The sequence below is a fragment of the Trematomus bernacchii genome, unplaced genomic scaffold (genome assembly GCF_902827165.1).
Source record: "Trematomus bernacchii unplaced genomic scaffold, fTreBer1.1, whole genome shotgun sequence".
NCBI classification, from domain to species: Eukaryota; Metazoa; Chordata; class Actinopteri; order Perciformes; family Nototheniidae; genus Trematomus; species Trematomus bernacchii.
Genome location: NW_022987582.1, coordinates 509,265 through 536,893, shown reverse-complemented (window position 1 = coordinate 536,893; position 27,629 = coordinate 509,265). Strand labels below are relative to the sequence as shown.

Below are 27,629 nucleotides of genomic sequence, written 5' to 3'. Positions count from 1 at the left end.
ATACAGATAACAAGAGGAATATGAAGAGTACAGCGGCTGGTTCACCTTTTCCTGTAGCAGAAAATATGCTGATATGTATCTAGCCTATTAATACTACAGCAGCGACAGTGAACGCAACCACTGAACCAGATATAGATCCCTTATCACCAATTGTGTGGCCCAGAAACAGCGGACACCAGTCTTTCTATACCATCTGGAGCCTAATCGCTGGGCCGGGGCGCGCTGATTGGCCTAATCGTCCCACATCCTAGCTTTTATTGCCATATGGACTGAGTCCTAAAACTTGCCATAGATCAGTGTACATGAGGTAACAGCAGTTTATTTTCTTAATTGCTTGTTGTTTGTAAGTACAGCTTCATGTCATCACAAAACATCCAGGGTGGAAACTTGCCTTGTTTATGTGTGTGGTAAAAGAAGCTGTTTTTTTGTGTGCGTTTTAATAATTAATTAATCGTTTGAGTCAGTTTTCAGGCAAAAATTCCAAACACTCTCGTTCTAGCTTTTCAAATATTTTCTCCGTATTACATCATTTGACTGTAAACTGAATCTCTGGGTTTTTAACTGTTGGTTGGATAAGACTAGCAAAATGTATTCTTGGGATTTAGGGAACTGTGACTATCTCCACAGTTAATTGAGAAACTGATCAGTAAATACGCCTTAATCTGTGTACCTGTATGTGCAATGTGAGCGTAGCGTACATTTCATAACTTTGGGTCCATGTGTTTGTACATTTCCAGACAGATAATTCTTTTTTTTCCCTTTTTTTTTTAGATATCCATCCTTGAGATTTCTTCCTTGCAGTTTCATTGGAAATACTTTATCCCTATGAAATATGGACACTATGACAACTGTTGACAGCTTGTTCTGTGGATTATCGGAGTAATGAGCAGGAATTAAAAAAGACATGCTGCATTTTTTTAAATCTGATTGAATGTATTTACCTTTATTGTAAGGTGGAGCCAGAGTATACTTTTTCTCACACACACATACACCGACACACACTACAGTGATACATCGAGAAGTAAAGCCCAATAAGGTTTTTGGAGAGAATGATGCGGTTATGGTTCCTCAGGACAGATCACTTGAAGCCTGGTAAGGGGATATCAGCCTCCATAGCCATTGATCCGATTACACACACACACACACACACACACACACACACACACACACACACACACACACACACACACACAAGCCACACACAAGTACACACACATACTGTATAAACACAATACTGCATCTTGTGTATTGCTTGGGGTAAGTCTTATATTGATGATTTTTAAACAGGATTGAGCTGAGGTGTGCCTCCATAATTGACCAAATACCCTCCAGGGGCAACAGACACATTTCTATCAATACAGTGAGACCTTTGGCCCACTTGACCTAAATCAGTTAATATTTAACTGGTCTATCTACCTCTGTGTGTGTTTTAAACTATGTGTGTATATTCTTTCTGTGTGTAAATATAGGAGACAATCCAAGGTCTGCGGAAAAGGTTAACCCCAATAACCAAACCACTTACTGAGTCGCCTGCTGCACAATGTGCTGATGATCTGAGGTTAACTATCACACCATTGAGCACTGATCCCAGATTACACACAGAAGAGAGGGAGGATGACTGAGGGGAAGACAACAACACACCCCCAATTGGAATGCACTTCTCCAAGTATCCCCCGTCGGATATAAATACAAATTAAATAAAAAAGCACATCCTAGTGAAGCATTTCTCTTCAAAAAATGGATTTCAAAAAGTTACTTCATTTTAAATATTTAATTTCAGCTCTGAACCCAAAACAGAAGGAGTTCAAATTCATTGCGTGTGCGGGTTCACCAAGTGAGCTGCAGTGTTGTTTTACTGCATGTTCCTACACTCTCTGCAAGCTGCTCACACATGACATGCTACTGTAGTCACACACACACACACACACACACACACACACACACACACACACACACACACACACACACGCACACATGCTGCAGCTCTCCATGCACCGGGCAGGGTGACACTCACATGTGGGTCCACAGACGCTGGTGTGGCGCCTCCGTTTTGCTTGGAGAAGCAGAAAGAGGAGATAGGGAGGCAGGAGAAAAAGGCAGGACGGCAGGGAGGGAGCCATGGATGGATGGATGGAGGGGAGGAAGGGGAGGGAGGGGAAATGCGGAGGGACGCAAGGGAGGAGGAGGAGGGGGAGGTGGGGGGGGCAATGAGAGGGCTGAGTGGTTCTAGTAAATATTTATATTGCAGTATGATACGCGCAAGAGTGAAAGAGAGAGAGAGAGGGGGGATAGGCAGAGAAAAGGGGGAGATATAGAGCGTCCATCCCTTTATTAATTTTATTCCGGACCGCTAAGTTTAGCATTCAACACGTGTCGCCAGTGATGGAGAGAGGGAGGGAGGGGGGGAGGAAACGAGAGAGAGAGGGAGAGAGAGAGGTTGACGGTTGCTAGGTGACGGGGCGCATATACTGAATTTTAACAAAAGAACAGGGAAAGAGGGAGAGAGAGAGAGAGAGTGTGTGTGAGAGAGGAGAGGAGAGAGGGAGGGAGAGAGGTAAAGAGAGAGACCGGAGAAATTGAATACATGTAGAACATATATATATATATATATATATTAGATATATATATTTTCCCGGCGTGTGTGTCTGTGTGTGTGCGTGTGTGGTGGCGGCGGTGGGGGGGGACACCCGCAAAACGGATACCTCAAAAAGGAAGGATGTGAAAAAGGATGGAGGGACGCAGGAAAAGAGGGGGGAAAGGCTGGTGAAAAACAGTAAGTGCATTTCTTTTTTCAATGATATTTGCAGTGCGGAGGCATTTTCTTCCCCCCGCACGCACACGCACACAGACTCTGTAGATTAATTGCGGCTCGGGTAGTGAGAGGGGGCTCCGCGTCATTGAGACGGGGAAAGGGGGCTCGGGTGTCGGCATCTGTACGGCCGCTGGTGATGGAGAGATGGATGGCCGGGGATGGAGAGGTGGAAACGGCCGGCGCACCGGGGCTTTGACCCCTCTGTCATTGCTGCGCCTGGAAACTCACAGCTCTTAGCCCCGTAATGTTCAGCCGGCTACATATCCCGATGATACACACGCACACTCATAGATTACCGGCAGTTCAATTAATCATATAGACTAAACCTGTAGGCTATGATTTTGTCTGCCAGGAATTTTCCATGCATTATTAATAAAGACAGAGTTTGGGTTCCGTTTAAGTCTTTAAACACCGGCGCTGGCTGCAGTTTCCCCCGCACTCTGCTGCGGATGTATTAATTGAGGTGATCATATCTGTTGATGCTCATTTTCTCAGGCTGCGTGGTCAATGTTAGTGTGTGCGTGAGTGCGTCTGCTTGCTCGTCTTGTGTAGCCACTGCTAAGCCCGCAAGATTGCCGATCAGTTTTTCCTCTTGATCTATTTTTATCCCGATACGCTGAGTATTTGGGCGTATGGCAGCACACTGTTATCCCTCTGTTGCCACCGAGGAATCTTCCCCAACGTGCTGACTTGCCTCAAACACCCTCGGACAGCTGGAACAGGCTTTTTCCAGCTGGGTGAAGGAGTGTGTGAGAGATTTCACTTTGTAGGTAGATTTAAATGTGCACCCCCTGTGGGTGACCATATAACTTTTGTTTTTGCCTTGCAGTAGTTTATTATAGAGGAGAAGTGAATTACAGGTGCAAACACAAACCGCCGCCATCACTCCTTTTTCTCTGAAAAAAATAAATGAAGGCCTTGGACCATAGCGACCACCAAGGGAAATCATGCTGTTGACCTGTACTATGGAGAGAGACACAGTGTTGCTTCTCTTACAGATTTGCTGCAGTGATTTGGATTGCAAGATCACATTTATCGGCCTGCACTGTGTGGCCACTGAATGCATTTATCCGGATGGAAATTGGAATTAATGTGTTGTTTGTTTTTCCATTTCTGTGGGCTGTTTGTGTCCCTCTCCTCTCTCAGCTGAATTCTCCAGCTGATATCCATTTCAATCAGCTCGTTCACCCACAGGTGACGTGCTCGGCCCAGTTCATCATTTCCCCTCGCAAGTCGTGTGAAATGCACACACAGGCGTACTGCAGCAGCGTACTGCATGCACTGCTGCCTGTAAAGTGTTGCCTTCAGTGTCAGCTGAGCCCCTTCTCTGCCGATCTGTCGTACAGTTGCCCAGAGAGATCTGTACTGTACCAGCTGTGAGTAGGGGTAGGCAGAAGGGGAGGGAAGAGGAGAGGTGATGAGCGACACAGAAGGTGTAGAGGGAGAGAGAAATGAGAGAAGGTGTGAGGAGGAGGTGGAGGAGAGAAGGCATGGGGGGAGAGCCGGGTGAGAGATTGGAAAAAGCAGCAGAATGAAGGGGAGAGAAAGAGAGGGGTGCTTGGAATTAAATATCAGAGGGGGACATGGTTGGAAGGCGCAGGATGAGAGGGATAGAGTCAACATTTGTGTGCTTGTTTTCTCCAACCCCCTGCTCTTCATCAATTTCACCTCATTGATTCATTGACTTTTGCACAGCAAAACCTTCAAGCTTAGCTCAATCCCCCCCTTCGCTTGTGTCTCTTTTCTTCTGCCAATCCCCCTGTTTCTTTTTGCCTCAATCCTTTCCGTCTCTTCTCTCACCCCTTGCAACCTGTGACTTCCTCTGCACAATTTCCTTTTCCTCTCTCTTTCTCCCGCCTCCCCTTTCATCATTTGTTTGATGCAACATTAGTGGATAGTTTCCTCAATTCCGCAGCCCACCAAAAACCCCTCTCCCACCCTTTCCACACGTTGCACCCAGTGTTCTTCTTAATACCACTAATTAAGGTAAAGCTCGTTAACATAGAACATCAATTAGTGTTTAACGAGATCAGAGGCTGGTGTTTTGGAGCGATTACAGTACTCCCCTCTCCTGGTGTTCCTCTGGACTCTACTCGGGGTTGTGCTGATGAACGTGTTGCATATTCACTTTGGCCTGCAGCGGTGCGAGAGACACATTTTATACACGTGGTGGCAAGGGGGTGTCATGTGACTTGGGATGCTTTGATCAATTATTAGAATGTAATGCTATGTTATTTAAGTTTCTTGAAGTGGGGTTTTCAGAGCAAAAACACATCTAACTCATTAACTACATATCTATATTTTCCCTAATAACATCCCTGACTGGTGCTCGTTAAATTAATCTGTATGATTTTCGAGGAATATAGCCCTATATTTAAATCAGGAGAGACACTTTATAAGACTGACTCCTTTAAAAGTAAGTACTAGTCGAAATGTCACACCATTGTCTTATTCAATGCAGTGATTCAGGCTCTAAACAATAAATGAACACATTGATAAAAGCGACAGGGATATACTTGTGGGCATTTAAATAGATTGCAACCAATGCAGTGTATATCAGTATTCTAGCTGTAGCTAAAACATTTAAAGACATTAATAACAGAGACAGTTCGGCCTATTTTAAACTTGTAAAACTTAATACAACAAAGTTTTGACACAGCTTTAAATAAACATATATAGCTGCCTGTTTTAAAGACTCTAGAAATAACAATTCAGTTCTCTAAAAGTGCAAAGATTCAGAAGGGTGAGAGTTGCTTGAGTGGAAATGGCAGACATTTTTTTTTGCTGCTGTGTGTGAAGTAAAGACACTTTTCAAAGTGGGGCAGATTTGTTGATGATTGGATTGCTGGATTATCAGATAAAAAGAATAATCTACTTTATTAAATATTATTAATATTTGTTTTTGTCAAGCAAAAACCATGAAGAAAATGCCAAATATACTCTGGATGCAGCTTTAAAAAAATGTTTTCTTGTTAAACTGAATATCTTTGGAGTTTAAGACTGTTGGTTGGAGACAAAGACATTGAAAGACATCACCTTGGTGTGATGTCATGTCTTTTGACATGTCAATGACTAAACAGTTAATCACCTGCAGATAAATCAATAACGCAAAGGTCAGCCCTGCATTAGTAGATAGGTAACATAGACTCAGAAACTCCTTTATTTACTGCAACTATTTGAATGTCAAGTTCAAATCATGCACAATTAAGGAAGTAATGTTGCATTGAGCAACAGTTTGGTTTTAATGCTCTAATGCATTCTGATTTGAAAATTGCCTGCTACTCAACATGAGCAAACAACTCTAATGGTAACATTAGTGAAGGTACAGCAAGTCTCTGCTGATGACTTGGCAGATTTGACAGAAACAGTGACTACTCAAAGTTTCCACCACTAATTGGATGTGATGGTGACATTATGATGTATTTCACGGCGACAAGTTGTAGTAAAAACAAAAATGATTTACTTCCATGATGGGACGCCAGGCATCATTTGTGAAGCTCGGTTCCACACAAGTCTTTTAGAGAGCTGTCTGTCTCTCGGAGAAACAGGAGCTATACTCTCAGACTCTGAATTACATTACTAACGAGTTTCTGTGCAGTGATGCGTTGGATGTGATTAAACTGCAGTTTTTTTCAGAATGAAGTAAGGCATTTATCAATATGAAAATCAAAAAAATAAATGGTGCTGTAAATCTGTAATATCACCTAAACTCCATATCAGAGGGTTACCTTTCAGTTAGGTGGCAGCTGCTGTGGTGTAGCACCCCGAGGTGCCGCCCTCGGCCCAGTTACAGTCTTACTGTGGACCGGGACTAGCAAACAGTCAAACACCAACTGTAGATGGAATGACAGGAAGTCATTTAACAACCAGGTGGAGATCGAAACAGACAGACAGAGGGACATTCTGGCAGAGAGACACATTCATAAACAAAATCACACAGACAGGTACCAGCAGACACAACAGTGAGAGAGACTTTAGCGTGCACTGCTTGCTCACAGTCACTATCAAACAGGTGCACACACACACACACACACACACACACACACACACACACACACACACACACACACACACACACACACCTGAACCAAAGCCCTGCGGCTTGTTTTGGGAACAAGTCTGGAGGCAGCTAGCAGGCACACAGCTTCACATGGCTGCATGCAATACACAGTCACACACACTCTCAAAAAGTACATTCAGGCAGATACCCTTGGGTATGCAGTCAGAAACACTCACCAAGAGCATACCCAAAAATACACACACAATGAATAGCATAATGCACACAAACACACACACCATTTTTAGTTTTGGATGAGAGAGGACCTTGGGACCTTGCCCATGGGACCCTCACATAAACTGCACTGTGTATATATAGTACATTTCAGTGCACACCACATAGACACAAACATAAAACGGAGAAAGAGAGAATGCAGAGAAATAATGAAAGCGAATGGAGATGTGCAGGAATGTTTTGCGGCGCGCAGCGTTTTGCAGCAGTGTGGTGCGGTCCTTCATAATGATGGATGGGGCAGGAAATGACAGCATAAGTGGTTATTAAAAAGAGGAAATGGGGGCATTTATAAAAACCACGTTAGCCTGTGTCTGCAGCCCATGTCGCATGTCACCCTTTGGCTGCTGTGTCATGCCTCCTGATCTGTGAGACTTCCCTTGCACTGCACGAGGAACAGCTTTGTTAAAACCCTTTGTCATTCTCTTCTTAAGGAACATAGGCACTGGCATTTATAGCAGGCTTTGTACTGGAGTTACTGTGTCGGATTTACTATGTGCAGGTACCAGGTGCAAAGTTGAACCTGTTTTATTGCCTTATCACTTCATGTAAAAATAGCTTCACTCTATTTCTTTCAAGTTTGAATGTGGAATTCCTTCATAAACAGGTGCCGACTATACAGCTGTTACAAATGCAAATATGTGCGTTTGCACCTGAATGGAATTTGCACAGCGTGTTATCTACAATACTGCAAGGAGGGGAAGACAAGGAAGGCAGAGGAACGTCAGCGCGGCGATAGAAAAAAGCCTGCGATGAAGATAGTTTGATGTTCCTTGGCTTGTTTAAATGTGCTTCATCTCAGCGTGTAAATAACTCCAGCTTCGAAACTGGCCTTTTGATTGGAGTCCGTCCTGAAGATCTTCAACTGGTTTTTGACACTGAAATGAACAAAATACTTTGGATGCAGGTATTCTGACTCAGGGTCGGGATTAAATTGTTCTCAATTCAGGTTGTAATGTTTTATTATTCAAATTGGACATTTTTGTACTACATTAAAGCCTTCTTTATTCTATCTTCTGAAAGCTGATTGGGAGTGTATGCTTTCCTTTCAATTATATAAGAGCAATTTCAACCACATATTTTTTTTAACAAGTCCATAAGTGACCCCAGCCTCGGTCTGGTGCTCACGGGCTCATCAAGTTTATTGTTATGTGATCTGTTCAGTGTTAACTGGGGCATATTCTCTCTCAAAAGCTGCAGCTTTGGGAAAGAAAAGACCCTCGTTTACACATTTTGCACAGAGCAGTGATGGGAGGAGCATGGAAATGAATTGTTGGCACTGGTTGCTCCGTCACCTTTATATTCATTCAAGATTCACAGGCGTTAATGTCATATGCATACAAGCTACAGTGTAGAAATGGCAATGAAAATCTTAAGTCCTGAGCTCCTCCAACAATTCAACATAGTTATACAGTATAAGACATAAAACAATAAAACAAATTAGAAAATAAAAATAGTGCAAGTAGAACAAGAGTAGAATAGAAGCAGATTATGTTAAGCCTAAAACTGATGACACTTGTCTATATCATGTTTTAAATTGAAGTTGTCTGAAGTCCTCACCACCAGCTGCTCTTGCAGTAACAGGTAGTGTACTTTTTTTACTGTCCTAATGTGCACAATGTAGTGACTGCTTTTTCGTCTTTTGTTTTCTTAGTTATGTTCTCTGTATTTTATATGTTTGTGTTATGTGTTATGTGTAACGTTGCTGCCTTCTTGGCCAGGTCAGCATTGAAAATGAGATTTTATCTCAATGTTTTTATCTGGTTAAATAAAGGTTTAAAAAAAAAAAAAAAAAATGTTGCCGACCCACATATTAAGACAGCTGATTCCCATCACACAGTTGATGGTGTTGCTTTGTGTTCTTACTGTATGTATCGTGCTCTCATGTATCCTTGACCCTTACTGTATGTGTTACATACATTTCTTTATTTTGACTCGGGAACATTGAGAACTTATTCCTAAATATTAGGTCGCACCAGATAAACAAAATTAAGCCTAAATTAGCTATAGTTTGGAAATGCTACATATATTAAACGGATCATTAACAAGTAAGCCAGAGGCGAACAAACATTCTGTCGTTTATTCTAAACAAGCTCAACCTTTTGTGTCTACATAGGATTTTGTTTAGACGCAACTGCCGACAATGATGGCCTGCTTTATTTTATTTGTTTACGCTTGTTTAGTTCTTTCCAGCAAGCAGAAAATAATAGCTGTCAGAAATGTCTGACATCTCATGACATGAACAGTTCTCCCCTCTCGTCTGCACGTAATTATGCTCTGTACAATATAATGTGAATCATGTCATAAACATGTCATAAAGAGCTCTAGCCATCTCAGACTCTCATCTCTCTCATGACATACTGTTGCTTCAAGTGTCAGAAAAAGAGCTCAGAGGATTGGATTAATGGGCTTCTAGAATTGCCGGTGTGAAGACAACACAGTGTGAATCTGACATTTTTCTTCCCTTACCTCTCACCACCTTTTACTCTTGAGATTCATCTGAGGCTGCGCAAAAAAAACAAAACACCTTCACTGGTCTCAATCCTCAAATTCCTCTCTCGCTGTAGGGCTTCTGCGTGCATGGGAGTGCATTTCCTGAGCCAAACTGATCCACTAACGTTTAAAGGATAGGCTGACAGAAGTGTTGCTAACACCTTTGCTTATGAGCGGGGGCAGAGCCAGATGTGCTGTGAACGCAGCTGAAACCTGTACACAACATTGTGACATTGCAGCGTTTGATTTTAAGCAGACAGAATCCCGCTTGATTTCGGCAACACGTGGCACCTGCTATCGAAGCAGACCAGCTTACGTTTCTCTGTCTAATTCTAGATGTTGTTAAAGTTTTGTGTGTATGTGTAAATATATGTAAATAAGCATCTGTACACATTCCTCCATATGTGTTAAGTCTGCACACGCACGTCTGGTTGTGGGATGTGAGAGTGCACCTGCCGGCGCGTGACCTTGTACAAAGGCGCGATAGTTATCAGTGAATGTTTGCCACACTGGTTTAATCCTCAGAATAAGGTTGTGAATCATTATTATGCAGAGCTAGGTGGTTTTATTTTCTGCTGAGAGTCTCTAGTAGCTTTCTAGTTTGTAGTTGTTACAGAACGTTTCACCTTACCGGTCCTGAAGGGCTGCAGTGTTGGTTGCTTTTCATCTTGCTCTTTTAATTAGTGACTGATTTAGATCTGGCTAGGTGATCCCAGTGTCTGGCCAATCAATGAGGGAATTAATGGAAGCGCTAGTGCAAGCAGAGTAAAGCAATACCGTGGCGTTGCGACTACTAGCTTGGAATGGTATGAGAAAATAATTCAGTTAACGTCATTGTTAAGAAACGCAGTATTTGTTCCGTGCCTTAACATGATTCCACTGAATATTCCCGTAGTTATTTCTACTGTCTCATCCCATCTGCTGAAAATCTTTCATCTAATTTGTTCCTGATTTCAATCCCAATGCGCTTTAAAAAAAAAAAAAAACAATCAGCCAAGCATTTCATTCATGAATGTACAGTACATTATGTAAATGCACGCCGTGGATGCATGTTTATTCTTAGATGATTGCACTGCGTTGATAGCGCTGTGATATTAAAGCTCTTTTTCCCCCCAAACACAAAACCCTCAGAGTTTCTGGATGCCTGTAAAAGGTTGAGCGGTGAAAAATGATTCCTTTTTTAAAACAAACATAATAAGATAATCCCCCAGGTCGTGCGTTGTAAGGACATCTTCACAGAGGATTGGGGAAGAAATGCAACTACAGAAAACAATTTATATGTACATTAAATCCAGTAAATGATGTGGTAATCATCAACCTGGGAGCAGCGCCGCAGCCTTCTGCTCCCGGCTGTATGAGATGTCAGGTGTTGAGGTTGGAGTGGAAATATTCTTGCTCCTTGGCCGGCCTTATAGTAAGCAGTTATTTTATACAAGCAGCATAAGCATTTTTATTCATTAAAGCCAAGTAAGTAAGGGCTAGTTAGGTGCACTTTGTCATATGTATTCCTGACGCAAGATCCCCGGACTCTGGCCTTTCCACATGGAAGCATATGACCTTACTGATATTTATGTCTGAACACTCATGAGAGTAGTAAACCATTTGTAGCTGATCTTTTCTGAATGTGTGTGTGAGTGTGTGTAAGGAGACAGAAGATACACTAGAGACCGTCTTGAAATGTTTCCGTGCATCATTCCCACACCAATTGACGTTGTTTATTCAGACGGTATCACGGAAAATATAGTTTGTGTAGGTGTGTGAGTTTGCAACGTACTGAGGATTAAATGAATGACAGGGGTAGAGAGATAAAACACACACACACACACGCACACGCACACTGCATAAATCAAGATGCCAAGACTGTATTACAAAGCAAATTGAAAAAACTGACAGGCCTTTATTTTTATCAGCTGATTTATTTTCTTTCTGGGGTTACTCGAGTTCGTCTTCGAGCATTACTGCAATTACTACAATGTACAATTCCATATTAAAGCAGAATTAAACAAATGTTCTACATAGAAAAAGATCTTCAATGCTATATGTTAGAGATATGAGATGTGGTCATGTTAAATATTTCGGAAAAATCATCCTGGGTATGGATGTGATGGTGTGTTTGGTGTTTTAAAAACCACATTGGTTATTTTTTATGTTAAAAAATTAGGTCAGATAATTGCTACACTGGCAGCATCAAGGGTCAGCTTCATCTCATTTTCATCATCCATTGAGTGAAGAGAAACAAGGACTGTCCTCCCATTCAAGTAATGAAATGTATCCCCTGAATGTACAAATGGAAGTCAAGTCCAATTAATTGACACTGTCTCTTGGCAGTTCTGTTTAATCCGAACCCATGAACAAAATATTGGAATTAAAAGGCAAGGCACTTTGAACTCTGGAGTGAGATTAGTTTTTGTACAACCACATGAACATTTTGAAGACTTGAAATGTCAAAATAAAATTCAGTTTTTGCACTTGAGAAACAAAGTTAGATGTCAAGTTGACTTTCGTTTACTTAAAGGTTGCAAAACTGAAAGAAGACAAATATGGAATACAGTGTTATGCAATGCCAATGCATATTTCCCTTCTGCTTCTCCTGTTACATTACCCTTTCTAAAATATGTACAGTATGTTCTTTGCATTGATATTGTCAAATATGTGTTGTTGCAATACAGTGTAGTTTGATGATGCACCTTTTCACAGTATTTATTTTTGTAAAACAGAATAATAGAAATAGTATTAACAGTCATTGCAATCTTTTTCTTAGAGGAAAACCCCACCATCTGGTATTTGTGTGAGTGTACATGTTTTCTATTCGTTTGAAATTTGTAAACCACAATTTCTTTTTCACATTCCATATCAGCTAGCCCCTCAAATTGAACTGTACCACATCAATAATGGTGTCAGGTTTATGAAAGGGACCAGCTCTAATCTGGTTATCGGCCTGTGGCATGTGTTATTTACAAATATAATGTGTTGCGTTCCCCTGTGAGGACCTGGTGTCACTAGGGTTTGATAGATGGCTTTGTCGTTGTGTCACTTGAATGGCTTATGATAGCCGTGGCTATCAAGTCCGAATGAGGTAGAGACGGCAGCTGGCTTTACTACTGCTGTTTACAGCCATGCAGTAAAAACAGCACAGCACTGTACGCCCTGCTGCTGCGCTACACACTGATCACTCTGCTCACTATGCTCACTATGCACAATGGGAACAAGAGGCGCTCGCCTGCCTCGTGGCTCTTCTATTCGACAGGGATCAAAGAGAGAGAAGGAGGAAGATATGAGAGGGAGAGGAAGTAAGGGAGGGGAGGAAGTAGAGAGTGAAAGAGGTACAGGACATAGACATGTGTGGAAGGAAAGAATGGGGGAGGGCTAGTGCAAAACAGGAGGGGAGTTGATGGAGAAAGAGAGAGGACAGTGGGGATAGTGGAAGTGAGATGGTGCAGAGTGAGGTGAATGAATGAAAAGATGAATGATTGAATGAAACAGACCAAATCAAGTGATACACACCGAGTGAAAGAGTGCGTCCGTGTGTGTGTGTGTGTGTCAAGTGAGAGTGGGTGAGTGGGTGAACAAGTGCAGCAGGACAGAGGGAGAGGGGGAGACAGAGGGAAAGAGAGATTGGGGATGAGAGAAAGTGAGGGAGAGAGGATATGTTCCGTCAGAGAGGACACACTCCAGTGGCTGTGATTGAAGTATGGGCCAATTAACACGAGGAGCATTGAGCTCCAGCTGCACTCTTCTCTTCATTCCTCCGCTCCCCCACACGACACACACACGACACACACACACACACACACACACACACACACACACACACACACACACACACACACACACACACACACACACACACACACACACACACACACACACACACACACACACACACACACACACACACACACACACACACACACATACTGATACACTCACATATATGCACACTGTGGGCACCACACTGTGCTGGCACTTTATCTTATCTGTTACTATAGAACTGCTTTGGACTCAAGGAAAGTAGAGAGCCTACATGCAGCAGTGTTCTTGAGCACACTGCGGTCTTAAATGTGGTCGAATGGAAAGAAAAAAAAAAGTCTCAGAGCGAGGGATCTTATTCACAGAGACGCTGCAATTCCTTCTAATGGTGTACAGTACACTGTATATTAACATGCATATATCTGGGGTGTGTTGTGTTAGCTGTGGAAAGCTGCCCGGGCTGATTCAGTGTGTGTGCCATAGGCAGCAGGGAGCAGGTCCATTACTCTGCATGACAGGATGGAATGAAGCAGCAGAGCCCCGATGTGGGGTAAACACCACGCTGAACACTGCACTTCCACAACTGCACACTCCAGACTCCACAGACTCCTTCCCCATTCACGTTTCCCAGCAGATCCGATGCAGCACAAGGTCTGGCACGCTGCCTTCATTGGAGTTCAGTGGGAAAGGAACTCAGAGAGGCGTGGATGCCAGAAACCGACTTCTACCCACGCGGCTCCTTGCCTCCTCTCTCGCGGCTCACTCTCCCAGAGTCACCGCAGGCGCCCAGCTGCAGCTGCAGCATGCAGTTAAGGGGAAGGAGGGTTTCTGATACGCTCAAACATGTTGATTGTTCCCCCACCATCACACTGACACCAAAAATCAATTTTTAATTTTGTGTTTAGAGGCTATGCAACTTTTTTAGTATGTCTCTTTTGAGTTTGCAGGAATAATATAGGCTTCAGTGTAATCCTCTACAGAGGCATCTACCTTCAAAGTAGATGCTTCACCTGCAGCTACACAAACCTGCTAACCTTTTTTGACATTTTTTAAAACAGCGAAGTCGGTACAAAAGCTGCACATGCAGAAGCCTTTAATTACCTCCAGCCATGAGGTTATGTTTTCGGTTTGTTTGTCTGTTTTGCAACAGGATTATGGGAAGAAATGCTCGCCTGATTTTCATGAAACTTTGTGAAAGGGAGTAGCATCAGCCAAGGGGGTAAAATGTCATTTTGGAGTGGATGCGGGCAGATACACATATTTTGTTCACTTTCTGTAGCAATGAGAGATTTGGCAATTTGGCTTTGGAAGGAGTTCTGTCCTCTGCGGTGCTCTTTTTGTTCCTATGTGTTATCACAGAGAGCACATCATGCAGAGTAAATGACATATTTAAGAGGAGATTTGATAAGATGTGTTTTGATTGTGAAGTACTGGCTGGCAATTTTGGAAGAGGAAGTTTACTGCTTGCCTGCGTGAATGTTTTCTCTCTCATCTTGTTGATTAGCTGTCTCTGTCAGCCTGCGAATATTTCTGCTCTTAAGTACTCTGTAAATATTCCTCAAGGTGTTTTCAGTTTGCTTGTAACAGTCTCTGGCATGTACGCCAGCTTCTGTGTTGCTGTAAATGCCACTTTCTTTGTTTTAAAAAGACAACTAAACAGGCTCCGCAGAAGACATAATTATGCTGTAGATACAGAAAGATGCTTATTAGATTGATTGACAAATTGAGGGATCAACACAAATACTTTAGTGTAAGCACTGAGCGCTGATTTAAACAGCTTATGATGATTGAGGGTGCCTGCACCACGATGAATTCAAAGTTTTAAAGTCTCTACAAATCATCAAAGAAAGTACTTATCTTTTTGGTTTTCATTTCCATCTTTATTCTTTTGTAGTGCAGTCACATTCAAGAAAAGAATACATTACAATATTTATCGCACTACACAATTCTGATACGTCCAAAATAACAAGATGAACACATTATCATCCAAATAAAACAATAACAAAGATGGACAGATCCTGTCATACTGAAAAAAGCACACACGTTTTAGAAATTACTATTCATGTTTCATTACCTAAAGTATTCCTCACCTTAAATCCTATTATATACACATTATATCTAATTGATACATCATTTACATATTCTCTAGGTCGTTGGCAGTCTCTTTCCGAGTACGTATACACTGTTCTGAATTAGAAGCAGCTCCGAAGACTGAAGAGGATAGTTTTTTAAAGCTAGAAAAATTGACTTAAATGTGAACATTTGCATTTTAACAAAAGCTTCATTTATGGTCGCAAATCAAATGAAACAGTAATCTCTCTCCCGTTCTCTCTCCCACACTCCCTCCCCCTTCTCTGTGTGTGTGTGTGTGTGTCTCTGTGCGCCCCTTCACTGCACGCTTTTTATGATTCAGTTTGAAGAATTTCACAGATTGGAACGCATAATGAACTATACAGTACGATATATTTAGATGAGGATTTGATTATAATGTACTTGTACTTTGCTTTATTGTGGTGCTCTGCAGGGAGAGTGGATACTGCATGTAAGAATCCACTGTGTTCACACTTCCAGCCAGGCTCTCTGTGATGAAATGGCCCACGCTGGTACGGCAGAGCAACGTAAACACCTCATGAGAGTGAAATACAGTGACAGGCCTAACGGTTAATGGCTCAGAGCTCAGCACAGCTCCACCAGATGATATGATGCACCGTACTTCTGCAGCCTCGTCTTTGACTCTCTCATTTTCTCTCTGTCCTCCCATATTCTTTGCTGCCACATCTTCCTCGCCTTAAAAGAAACAAAAAAAAGCCACACATCCTTGTTTATTCCCCTCTCCCCTTCATTATTACCTTCTCCTTTTCCTAACAGGTCTGTCTCTCCTTATCTTTTAGCACCTCCATCTCTTTTTCTTACCCGAAACTATCCGCCTCCCTGATTCGCCCTCTCATTCCACCTTTCTCTCCTTTTTTTCTCTGTAGCCCCCCCACCACCACCACCTCCACCACCAACACACAAACCAACAGCCCTGTCACTCAAAACAGGAGGTTTGGCAGTGTATTTGTTTAGGCGAAACACGTATACATATCCCAGTAATCAATATTTATTTTCCTGCTACTTTCCGAACATATTTTTCGCCACATCCCATCATACTTTGTCCTCCCTTTCTCCTTGTCTCCTCTTCTTCCACCTGGCCTTCTCCCTCCAATGAATCACTTAGTCTTTAAGAAATGTGCCCTGTATTTACAATATATGTCTATTCTACTCATTTCACAGCTTCCTTTATCTTTGCCCTCTTGCTCTCATCCTCCAGTTACTTTTTCTTCTCAACTCGCTCTCTTCTTCCCTTCTCCATCCCAAAGAGTGATCAGAGCCTGAGAATCGGCCGACTGTGACAAAGAGAGGAGGAAAGGGGAAATGGAGAAAAGGGAGAGTGACTTTAGAGGGAATATTATGTCAGCAGGACCCTGTTAATCAATGCAATTGTGTCTGGTACCTGAAGCCATGAAAATAGGGAGAAGTGATGGAGAATATGAAAAGACAGAGCATGGGAGGGAGCGGGGAGAAAGTGAGAAGGAAATGGAGAAAGGGAGAGGAGGGAAGTTGGCAACAGAAGTGAATTGAAAATGATGTGCTGTGTTTTCGTGTATGTGTGCGGCTCACATATTAACCCTGCTATCTCCCAGGTAGTCATTATCTTTCTGTGTGGTTGTTTGTGTGAGTGTGTGTGCACTGCATTAACCCTCATATCTCTCTATCATTAAGATGCTCTATGGGCATAGTGAAGCCATGCATCTATCTTGTGTGTGTGTGTGTGTGTGTGTGTGTGTGTGTGTGTGTGTGTGTGTGTGTGTGTGTGTGTGTGTGTGTGTGTGTGTGTGTGTGTGTGTGTGTGTGTGTGTGTGTGTGTGTGTGTGTGTGTGTGTGTGTGTGTGTGTGTGTGTGTGTGTGTGTGTGTGTGTGTGTGTGTGTGTGTGTGTGTGTGTGTGTGTGTGTGTGTGTGTGTGTGTGTGTGTGTGTGTGTGTGTGTGTGTGTGTGTGTGTGTGTGTGTGTGTCAAACGCTGGCATGTGTGGATGTAGCTCTGTGAGGGCGAGTGTGTTTACAGTGATCTTAATTGTTGTTATCATTCATGCAGCACAATAACCACCTCCGCCCCATCTTTGTCTCTGTCTGCTATTAACTCTCTCCCTCTCACCCGCCTTCCCTCGAACGGCCAGTCTTATTTTTCCTCATATCCTTCTCTGCCTGCAGCCTAAATAGCACCCATTTCATCTTCTCTCTGTCTTGCTTTCTTTTCCTTCCCTCTATTGTCTTTCCCCTCTGCATTCCCTATTTCTCATCCAGCATGTTCTCCATCCAATGCTAACTTTTATTACCCCATGATTGGATTCAGAATTCATTACTCCATCTTGCTCGTATGCAATCTCTGATCAGTTTCTGTCTTTCTCTCCTCCTCCTCCCTCTCTCTGTACCTTCACCTCCTTCTGTGCTTCATTTTTCTCTCTTGATTTGATGTCCTCTGTACTGGACATTAGAAAACGAAAACACCTGAGTCTAACTTAATCTTCTTCACTTTCTTCTTCTACTCTTTTGCTGTCTCTTTTTTCTTTCAGGCATCCTCTCTTAGTGCAATATATATCTGCCTCCCCCCTCGGCAGGTTGCCATGGTCGCCATACCTACTCTCTCTCTCCTATTGGTCCTGGCAGAGTGGGCAGGTCTGGTGGACGCCTCCCCCCACCTCCTGCTCCGGCCTAGCCCCCGGGAGCGGGATGCTGGCGCCATGATGAACTTCAACATCGCCGTGATCCACGCCGGCGCTACGGTGCAGGCGGAGGCGGCCGTGGCGGGGACTGGGGGAAGGGTCCTCTACCCTGGCTTCGGCCGGGTGTACGGCTCCCTGGGGGAGAGCGTGGTCACCCAGTGGGGCTCTGCTAACGTCATCTGGCTACAGGTTGGATACCGTCTCCTCTACCTACTGCTCATCCAGCCTTACTTGAAGGAAGGGAATAACAATGACCATCCATTATTCATTCTCACTCCCATTATTTGAGCTGAATGAGCATCACACTGCTGCCGTTGTGTGGGCGCTGCTCTTTGACCACGGCTTGTATTGTTAGCCAGACGACATGCCATGCATACTACATAATACACTTTCCATATGAATAACTCAAAGTCAAGACCAGAGATGGCAAAAGTACACACATCCTTTACTCAAGTAGAAGTACAGATACTCGTGTTTAAAAATACTCTGGTAAAGTAGAAGTACTGACTAAACTTTTTTACTCAAGTAAAAGTAAAGAAGTGTGGGCTTCGAAATGTACTCAAGTAAAAAGTACCCATAACTACCAGCTGTTTTAAGGAGTACCTGAACTCCCTTTATATTAATAGAACAATAATGTCATTGTTAGCTAATGAATGTTTCGATGCTGAACGACGGCAAAATGACAACGTTTTCATTGGTTCCTCTTCTTTAGAGAAGACCAGGAAATGATGGATACACGGATCGTGTTCAAATCAATAGGCACGCAATAACTCTAAATAATAAAGATCACGCCACCAAACACACATTAAAACTAAAGCAACCAGCCTGTTTTGAAAATGCAAGAAGTAGAAAGTACAGGTATTTGTGTTCAAAATGTAAGAAGTCAAAGTAAAAAGTCGTCAGAAAAACAAGTAGTGGAGTAAAGTACTGATACCATAAAAATGTACTTAAGTACAGTAACAAAGTATTTGTACTCCACTACTTCCCACCTCTGGTCAAGACACACTGCCCTAGTCTCTAACTCTATTTTTCTCCCTGTCTTTATCCCCCTCTGTGTTTGTTCCTCTCTGTCCTCATTTCTTCTGTCATCTCCCAGGTGAATGACAGTAGTCCTAAGACAGTGCTGTCCCAGCTGTGTGAGCTGCTGGCGGCGCGGCCCCTGCAGGGTCTGGTGTATGAAGAGGAGAGGCCCCCCCGCACGGCCTGGGGTCCTTTGGCCCCAATGCTGGAGTTTGTGTCTGCGCAAACAGGACTGCCCATAGTAGCTGTAGGAGGGGGAGCGGGGCTGGGGAGGATGCCACAGGTAGGAGGAGGGAGGTGGGGATTGGGGGGGTGTGTGTGGTGGGTGTGTGTGTGTGTGTGTGTGTGTGTGTGTGTGTGTGTGTGTGTGTGTGTGTGGGATCAGAGGAATACAAGAGGGCAAATGTCGAGTCGTGTGATTGTGTTGCTAACAATGTGTGAAACAATGTTATTTAGGTGTGCGCTGTATACTGAAGAAGTATGGATTGACAGCTCTATGAATGGAGTATAAAGGGACAGCTGCTTATATTGCCATAACAACTTACAAGGTCATAATGTCGCGTATCCTCTCTGTGAAGAAAAGGTTTGGGCAAGTGCCGGCGGGACGGAAGGGAAAGTTGAAGGTCAGGGTCGCTGATCTGCTGAAACTCTGCAGTGTTTGATCTGTAAATGGCACCAACTGGGGCTGTCGCTCTGCCTCTGATGTTCCTGGGAGGGAGGCAATGTGCAGACATGGGTGTGTGTATGAGTGAATAAGTGTGTCTGTGTGTGTGTGTGTGTGTGAACCAGAGAAACTAATGTCACATGATTTTCACAAGTGTCCGTGGGGGAAAAAAGAAACAAAAAGCATTGCATTTGTGCTTACAAATAACAGTTTTAACCATTTACTCTGGAGGAATTAAATTGTAGCACTTTGATGAACTTCCTTTGAAGATGTACCCTCGCGTAGTCCTCATCCCCTCCCATCCCCTGAACAGACTTTTTAGAAACACTCCCTTTTGGACGTCATAGGAGAATTTGTGCAACAATCCTAGCTGTTTTAGCCCCGCGGCTGCACGAAGCAGTCAGAGAGTTGTAGTTCTTTGTTGTGAACATTCTGTCTGTTGCTTATTTGCTGCATTTTAGACACAGTGCAACTACAGAAGATGCATTTTACAGTGAGATTTTAAACCAAATGTGCTGCTCTCTTTCCCAAATTAGGAATCAGGTTCCGTCTTTCTCCAGTTCAGCTCCTCTACTGCCCTCCAGTTAGAGGTCATCTTTGAGGTGCTGGAGGAGTACGACTGGACGTCCTTTTCCGTGGTGGCCACACGTCACCATGGCTACCAGGAGTTCCTGTCTATTGTGGAGGGCCTGACCGACGGCTCGTTCATCGGCTGGGAGAAGAAGAGTGTGGTGATCCTGAACGTGACCGACGACCCTGGGGGGGCACGCACGCGCAGGCTGCTGAAGGAGAACGAGGCGCAGGTGAGACAGGGGGGAGGGAGGGGGGAAAGGGGGAAGAAAGGGGAGGAAGTGCTGCGAGTATCCTTGGGGGCCCCCTTTCCGACAGGTGGCTTCCCAGCTTTTTCCTTCCTTCTTCGTCTCTCCCTCTGTCCCTCCACATCTCTCTCTCCCCTCTCTCCTCTATCCCTCTTTTCTTCTCTTCCCCTCCCATCTGCCAAGGCATAAAGAGTTCAACAGTACAACAAAAAACACGATTCATTCTGATTTGCTGCCTGGTTGTCGGGGTGGCATTGTACCAAGAGTTATGTGCAAGGTGCTAAAAAATGTAACCACTCAACATACAGTTTTCCCTTGTTTCTACCTAAGCTTTAAAGTTGGAAGAACATGCTGTTCCAAACTGTCACAGAGTAAAATCTCAGCTTCTCCCAGATCTTCATTGATACTTTAAATGATGTTTACCCCAAAGTATTCTCAGCTGCTCCGTTCCATCAGATGGAATTATTTGACATGTCTTACTCACTATTTTGTATAACTTTCCGCGATAATGTAGCTTGACTTAGGTGTGATCTCTGAAAACCCCACAAGCATTTCAAATCAAGGTCTGTGGTTTTGAACAGACACACACTGCTAAACATAGCCTCCAAACCCTCCCCTCTGGAGACTTTTTACCTGAACCTCACCTTATCTTATTCCATGTTATTTTAATACCTTCTTTTTAATCAAAGTGGAATCACTAACTTTATTTTCTCTCCATACAAACCTGATAAAACCTCAATCTTTCTCTTGATGGTGAAACAAAACCCTGCATTTTAAATCCACGTTGATTTATTAATGACCAGAATGACTTGTGGTTTTGGCTTGTACCTCTAGTGTGTTTCATTCCTTCATACTGCCTGCTCCTAACCCTCTGCCTTGCTAGTTCTTCCTTTCCTCACTTCTTTTAAACTTCCATTGTCACTTCCCGTGCCCCTCTTAACTTGTGTTTTTACTTCCTTAAACCCCCTCTTTGACCCCCTGATCCTCCTGCTTAGTTTTCCACTCGTCTCCGTGTTCTTACGCTTACTCCACATCCCTCCCCCTCCCCTCTGCCTCCCCTCCTCCGTTTATTTGCCTGGAGACAAGCTCTCTCTCCTCTGCTGCCTTCCTGTTCACCTCGATCTCTGTATGGCTATCTTTCATTCCTTCAGTCCATCCCTCTTGCTGCATGTCTTCCACGGACTCTGCTCTCCGCTGGCTCGGTTTAGTCAGGGTCTCAATGTCATCGCCGATGTCCCAGCATGGCCACTGCAGCTCTGCGTGTGTGTGCGACTGTGTGTTTGTGTGTCTTAGTGTCCGCGTTTGTATTGGATTCCTTAGACTCCACTCTGCTAGTGTCACTGTTAATATAACATACCGCCTGCAGCAGGTTGCCTATACGCAGTGCTTGCTTTTTAACCCTGTGTTTTGAATAACAAATCCACTGCTTTAAGATTTGTACTACTGCAAGGCTAATAAATGCTTGTGATTGCTTAGTAATGCTTAGTGTGTTTGCATTACATGCTTTTCTCTCTCTCGCTATGCAACATGTCCTCTACATTGTGGATGGCCTGAAGCAGGTCTATGGTCTACTCAAATCTTTCACTGTCTATCTTTGACTCCATCCTCTTCCGGCTTCTGCCTTGTCAGTATGTCTTCTGCTCTCTCTCCTGTTGTACGTTCCTCTCTCTCTCTCCTGTTGTACGTTCCTCTCTCTCTCCTGTCGTGCGTTCCTCTCTCTCTCTCCTGTTGTACGTTCCTCTCTCTCTCCTGTCGTGCATTCCTCTCTTTCTCCATTTCCCGTCTTCAGATATTGTCTGTTTTTAACTCTGATTCTCTCTTTCCCTCCCTAATTCAGTCTCCCTCTCTGTCTTTCACCCTCTTCCTCCCTCCTTTCCCCTTCCTCTCCCCCCTCTGTCACTCTCACTCCCGGCCTAATTCACTGGAGGTTTATTGGCATACAGGCAGTATTGTTTTGCCAAGCCATTACAGTTCAAAATTCAATGAAGGCGCGATTCTCAAAATGTGCTTTCAGTCTGTTTCCCTGACTCTCCCCCCTTCTCCTCTTTTACGAAAGCGTTTTCTTTCTCTTTTTTTTGTCCTTTGGTTCATCTTTGTCTCATTTTCTAAAGCGCATAATTTCTTTAAGTTCTTGCATTATTTTAAATGCTTACGCTCTTTTTGTCTTTTAAGGTATTTGTCAGCATTTAACCCTCTCCCCCCTTTTTCATTTTCCTCTCAGCTCTTAACCCTTATAACCCTCTTTGGTCAATTTCTACCCCCCTCCTCTCCCTCCTCTCCCTCCTCCCTCCTCCCCTCCTCTCCCTTCCTTACCTCAGCACTTTCAGCAGAAAGCTCATATACTGTCACTGCTCTATCTTTCATGTTTTCTTCTCTCTTCCTCCCCAGCCACACTCCCTCCCCTGTCTTTTACAAATATCTTTTATCTCTCCAGGCCCTGATTTCACCAAAATATATCATCCTTTTTTACTTCTCCTCACCATCCCCCCCTCCTCTTTTCCGTCCTCCAAGGAGTGACATTTTTCTGTTTCTCCCGCCTCTGATTTCTTTCCTCCATCTGCTCCATCATCATCATCGTCTGTTGTCTCCAGGTCTTTTCTCCGCCATGCTTTTAATAACATGTGTCAGTGTTTAACCTCTCCCCCTTTGTTTTCCCTCAGGTGTGTTTGGTCTTTAACCCCACACCCCCCACGCTTCCTGTTCCTCCCCGCTTCCCGATCTCTCTGCTCTACCACTTACAGTTGTTTCATTTTCCCTTTCATGTTTTACTCCTGTTTTCATAATTCATAACTGTAACTTTGGTTTTATCAGGCCCGAGCTCATTAAGCACTGACCCCGTTGGCTCCTCCTGGTTAGCACGCATAACATGCAGCCATGCAGTCTTCCCTCCTTCTGGTGTGTCTGCTTCCCTCCCTGAATCATACGTCCGACTCCAACGAACCTTATCAGCTAACAGCTTTTTCTCTTACCTCCCCCAGCACCCTTGTTTTTTTTCTTGATATGGCCTTTTCTATCCAACCTCCTCCTCTCCCGTTCAGGTGCACCTCTGCTCCAGCTCTATCTTTCTCCCCTTACTTCTCCCTCCCTCTGTCTCTTTCCACGTCTCCCCTGTCCCCTCCTTATCTCACTAGCGTGTATGTGTGTGTGTGTGTGTCTCCCCTCGTCCCTGTTCCCTCCCTGGCTTCCTGCTGTCCTCCAGGTGCGCTTGCTGTACTGCTCTCAGGAGGAGGCAGAGCTGGTCTTCAAAGCCGCCTGGGCCGCCGGTCAGGCCGGGGCCTCGCACATGTGGTTCGCCGTGGGCCCGGCTCTCTCAGGTTTGAGCATGGAGAGCCTGCCACGGGCTGTGTTTGCCGTGCGGCCCCAGGGCTGGAGGGACGAACCCCGCCGGAGGATCGCTCGCGGAGTCTCTGTGCTGACTCACGGAGCTGTGGCCATGCGCAAGGATTACGGAACAACGGGTGGGCCAAACTTTGTCACCAACTGCATGACGGACGCCAATCAGACCCAGAGACTGCGAGGCAGGATGAGGTGAGAGGGAGATAAGAGGAGAGAGGAACGCTCTTAAGGGAAAATGTGAGGAGGGAAGTGAGATAGACGAAGGAGGGGAGGCAGTTGGCAAGCTCTGGACAAAATATATGAGAAAGGAAGAAAATTAAATAGAGACTGGCTCAGGTGTATTCTATGAAACGAGTTGGTTTGGTGCCAGGATGAGCTGGAAGGTATACTGTATGGGTGGAGTCGGTAGATTCGGTGTCAGAGCGCAGGCACTGAGGGGATATCTGAATTTGGAGCTGGCTATCATCCATGCAAAATAGATGTTGTTGGTGCGTGTAGTTGTGAGTTGGCAAAATTACCCCAGCATCTGTAGCAAGCGGACCATGTCTCATGTATATTAATGAGCTGGCTTTAATATATTCCTCGTAGGCTGTGCAAACAGGCAGCAGCAGCACACTCTAACAGGTAGTGCAAGTGGATGTATTATCTTCTTGGATCGTCTTGCTTCACATGCACACCTCACACATGATTTTGTATAGAGAGACTACTCTAAGTGTGGTCATTCTAATGGGACAAACATATAATGAATTTGTTTATTTACAGTTATTTAAGCACAGCGCAAACAGCGTGGCGATTACAGGGGAATGATTAATGGTCTCTTTCTTCTTTGTTTATAATCTGTGTCGAACACAGAGAGAGAGATGTTTGCCTTTTTATTATTTTTTATTTTTTGCAGTGCTACCTGCTGTTCACTCTCTGTAACTACAAGCTGCTCTGCCATATGAGGCTGTCTGTCATGCAAAAAAAGGCTTTCGGGTTTTGTTTTGAAGCCAGCAAGATGACATGAGGCGACAGTTAGCACGTCTGTCCTGTGTTATTATCAGACAAACTAAAGAGCTCGCAGCCGATTCAGAGAGCAGCAGTCGTTTGATTTCAAAGATCCTGACAATTCTGTACGTCTGATCATTTGTCTGTAGATTTGATTAACAGAGAAGCCCTCACTGTCACCACAGAGGTGCTGTGATTTAGTTTCAAGCAGGGAGACAATAGGACAGGCTTACTGTTGCATCATGAACAGCCCTTTTTCTTTTTTCTCCTCTAATAAAACAAGTGGTTAATATACTAATATTATAATATTTTTGGTCATTTACTTACTTCTCCTTCTGCCCCCATCCATCGCCATGTAGGTATTTCGGCAACATAACGCTTGGTGGTCGTGACTATTCCTTCAATGTGGACGGTTACCTGGCCAACCCATTCCTCGATGTCATTTCCTGGACACCTGGACGTGGATGGGAAGATGTAAGGACATGATATCATGTTATTGCTACTAATGAGTACTCAAGCATGAAGAGTCTCACTTTTGAGAAGAAAAGGACATGCTTTCAGTTGAATCATATAATGCACAAAATATATTCTTTTTTATTCCATAAACTGTTTAACTTGGAATACATGAGAAACTGGACATGTGTCCTCTGTTGCAAGGACAAAAGTGACTAGCAGTTGGACCCAGAGCAGGTTTTTGCTGATTGGTTCTTGAGGCCTAATCTCTCCATGCGAGCCATAGGAGCAGATTTGTGCTGCATTGGCATCGGATATAAGAATATATACCTGACAGTGAGAGTAGTCAGGTCGCGTGGGTCAGATCCATGTAAAGTTCACTTTGGCTATCAGTGCCCGAGGCAGAGGAGGGAAGTCTGCTGCTGACCGTTTGACTCTGCTTTCTGTGCTCCTGCTGTGCCTGTTCACTTTCTGCTGTCTCTGTGTAACTCTGCTATTGCTGCTTAAAGCGCTGTCACACAAAACCAACAATGCACACACATACAATCATAGAGCAATCACTTTATAACTGATGACTGATAGATCATTTAACTATTACTATTTATTTAGCAGGGCAAATATTATTTCCAGATGGTAAAATGTAAAAAGTTGTTTTTTAGATTTTATATAATTGTTAATTGAACCTCTTGGGGTTGTGGACTGTTGGTCTGACAAAACAAGCATCACCATGGCCTCTGGGAGATTCTAATTGATCAGATAATCCGTGAAAAAATAAAATCCTCACAAGATTAAAGGATAGGTGAACATGTTTTTTAAGTCTGTCCTTATACAACACATGTGCATGCCTATATTTAGCGAAAGTGATGGAGGAAAACAATCCACATCTACACAAGTTAATCTTAGTTTTGTGCAAAAAATGTGTTTCCAAGGTGAAGCTAATACTGTATGAATACTGCTTCAGCAGTCTGAATTATCCAAATCAAGAGTTTATTCTCTTTGGTATGAATTTGCCTCTTTGTGATTCAGTGGGCAATGTTGCTGAAATGCAGCAGAGGAAAAGTAGCACAAAGGTGTTTTTGTTCAAACAGACTTGATGTTACTAAAACTCAGACTGTTGGAGCTTTACCTACAGTAGCTTTGGCTGGATATTATAATGTTATGCATTACAAGATGGAGAGAGGACTGTAGATTGTGTCCCCCATCTTTTACACAATAGGAAGAAACACTTCACGCCACTAAAGAGGAAAAAATCGTAGTCTTTAAATGTACATATGGGTATGAGAGAGTATTTAGACAATCTTTAGAAATGTAAAACCTATCCTCAGATCAATAGATATACATACTCATACATTTCATTCTTTGTCACCTTACTAAAAGCAATGTTCTGATGTTGCTCTGATCAATAGTTGCTGTTTGTCCTCTGTGCTGCCTGTATTACCAGGCATTTCACTGTAAAATAAAATACAGATTTAAGTAGTGCTGAAGATTTCTAGTTGTCATTACCATCTGGTTGTGTTTTGTATGTTAGAGTGTCTACATAACTGTATGTGCGTCAAGCTCCAGTACCCCAGCGTGTCATGCATATTCTATAAAGCTGTGGTTTGTTCGGAAATCCTTAATACGAGGCCTTGTCACCTGTTGGAGATGTTTTCCCTTTAATACTTTGGGATTTTACTCTTGTCAGTGTCAGAAGAGAGAGCAATGCTCATTTTCTCAACCTCACACCAGCACCTCAACACCACTCTGTACATGCATAAAGACACACAGTATACTGTCAGAACATACACTCTGCCACTGCACATATAATCACTGATGCACCCACACAAGGTTACACACATACACAAAATACACACGTTGGTGGTTCTCAGCCTCCTGCTGGTTTTAACAGCCCACCAGAGTCCAGTCTCAGCGTGTCGTAACATGCTGACTCCTGCCATATCCCTCAAATCCCTTTCAATTAGAAGCTCCTGCGCTGGTCCTTCGACTCTGAGCCAACCCAGGGTACAAAACCCGCCCACACACACATGGACACACACACATACACACCCACACCTATAACTTGCATACATACATTCACATGTGTACGCACAAATGAGGGCACAAAGTGTTTGCGTACACACATATGCTTACACCCTTCTTGCATAAACCCTATTGCACACACGCACACAATGAGGATAAGACGCCTGTATCTGCCTATTATGCACATCCACGCTGTTGGCTCTCCCTGAATATTTAATGTTCTCTTT

General features: G+C 43.6%; 1 protein-coding gene across 1 annotated transcript in view; it reads left to right on the top strand.

Annotated features, from left to right (window-relative positions):
• The first annotated feature begins 2,668 nt into the window (after positions 1–2,668).
• LOC117480058 (glutamate receptor ionotropic, NMDA 2D) overlaps positions 2,669–27,629 on the top strand; it is a 41,893-nt gene continuing 16,932 nt past the window's right edge. Inside the window, exons 1-6 of the mRNA XM_034127215.1 lie at positions 2,669–2,773; positions 17,956–18,294; positions 19,202–19,408; positions 20,326–20,592; positions 23,807–24,135; positions 25,290–25,404. Of these exons, the coding sequence (XP_033983106.1) occupies positions 18,007–18,294; positions 19,202–19,408; positions 20,326–20,592; positions 23,807–24,135; positions 25,290–25,404 (1,206 nt within the window). The 5' untranslated portion in view covers positions 2,669–2,773; positions 17,956–18,006. The remainder of the gene's footprint in view (positions 2,774–17,955; positions 18,295–19,201; positions 19,409–20,325; positions 20,593–23,806; positions 24,136–25,289; positions 25,405–27,629) is intronic.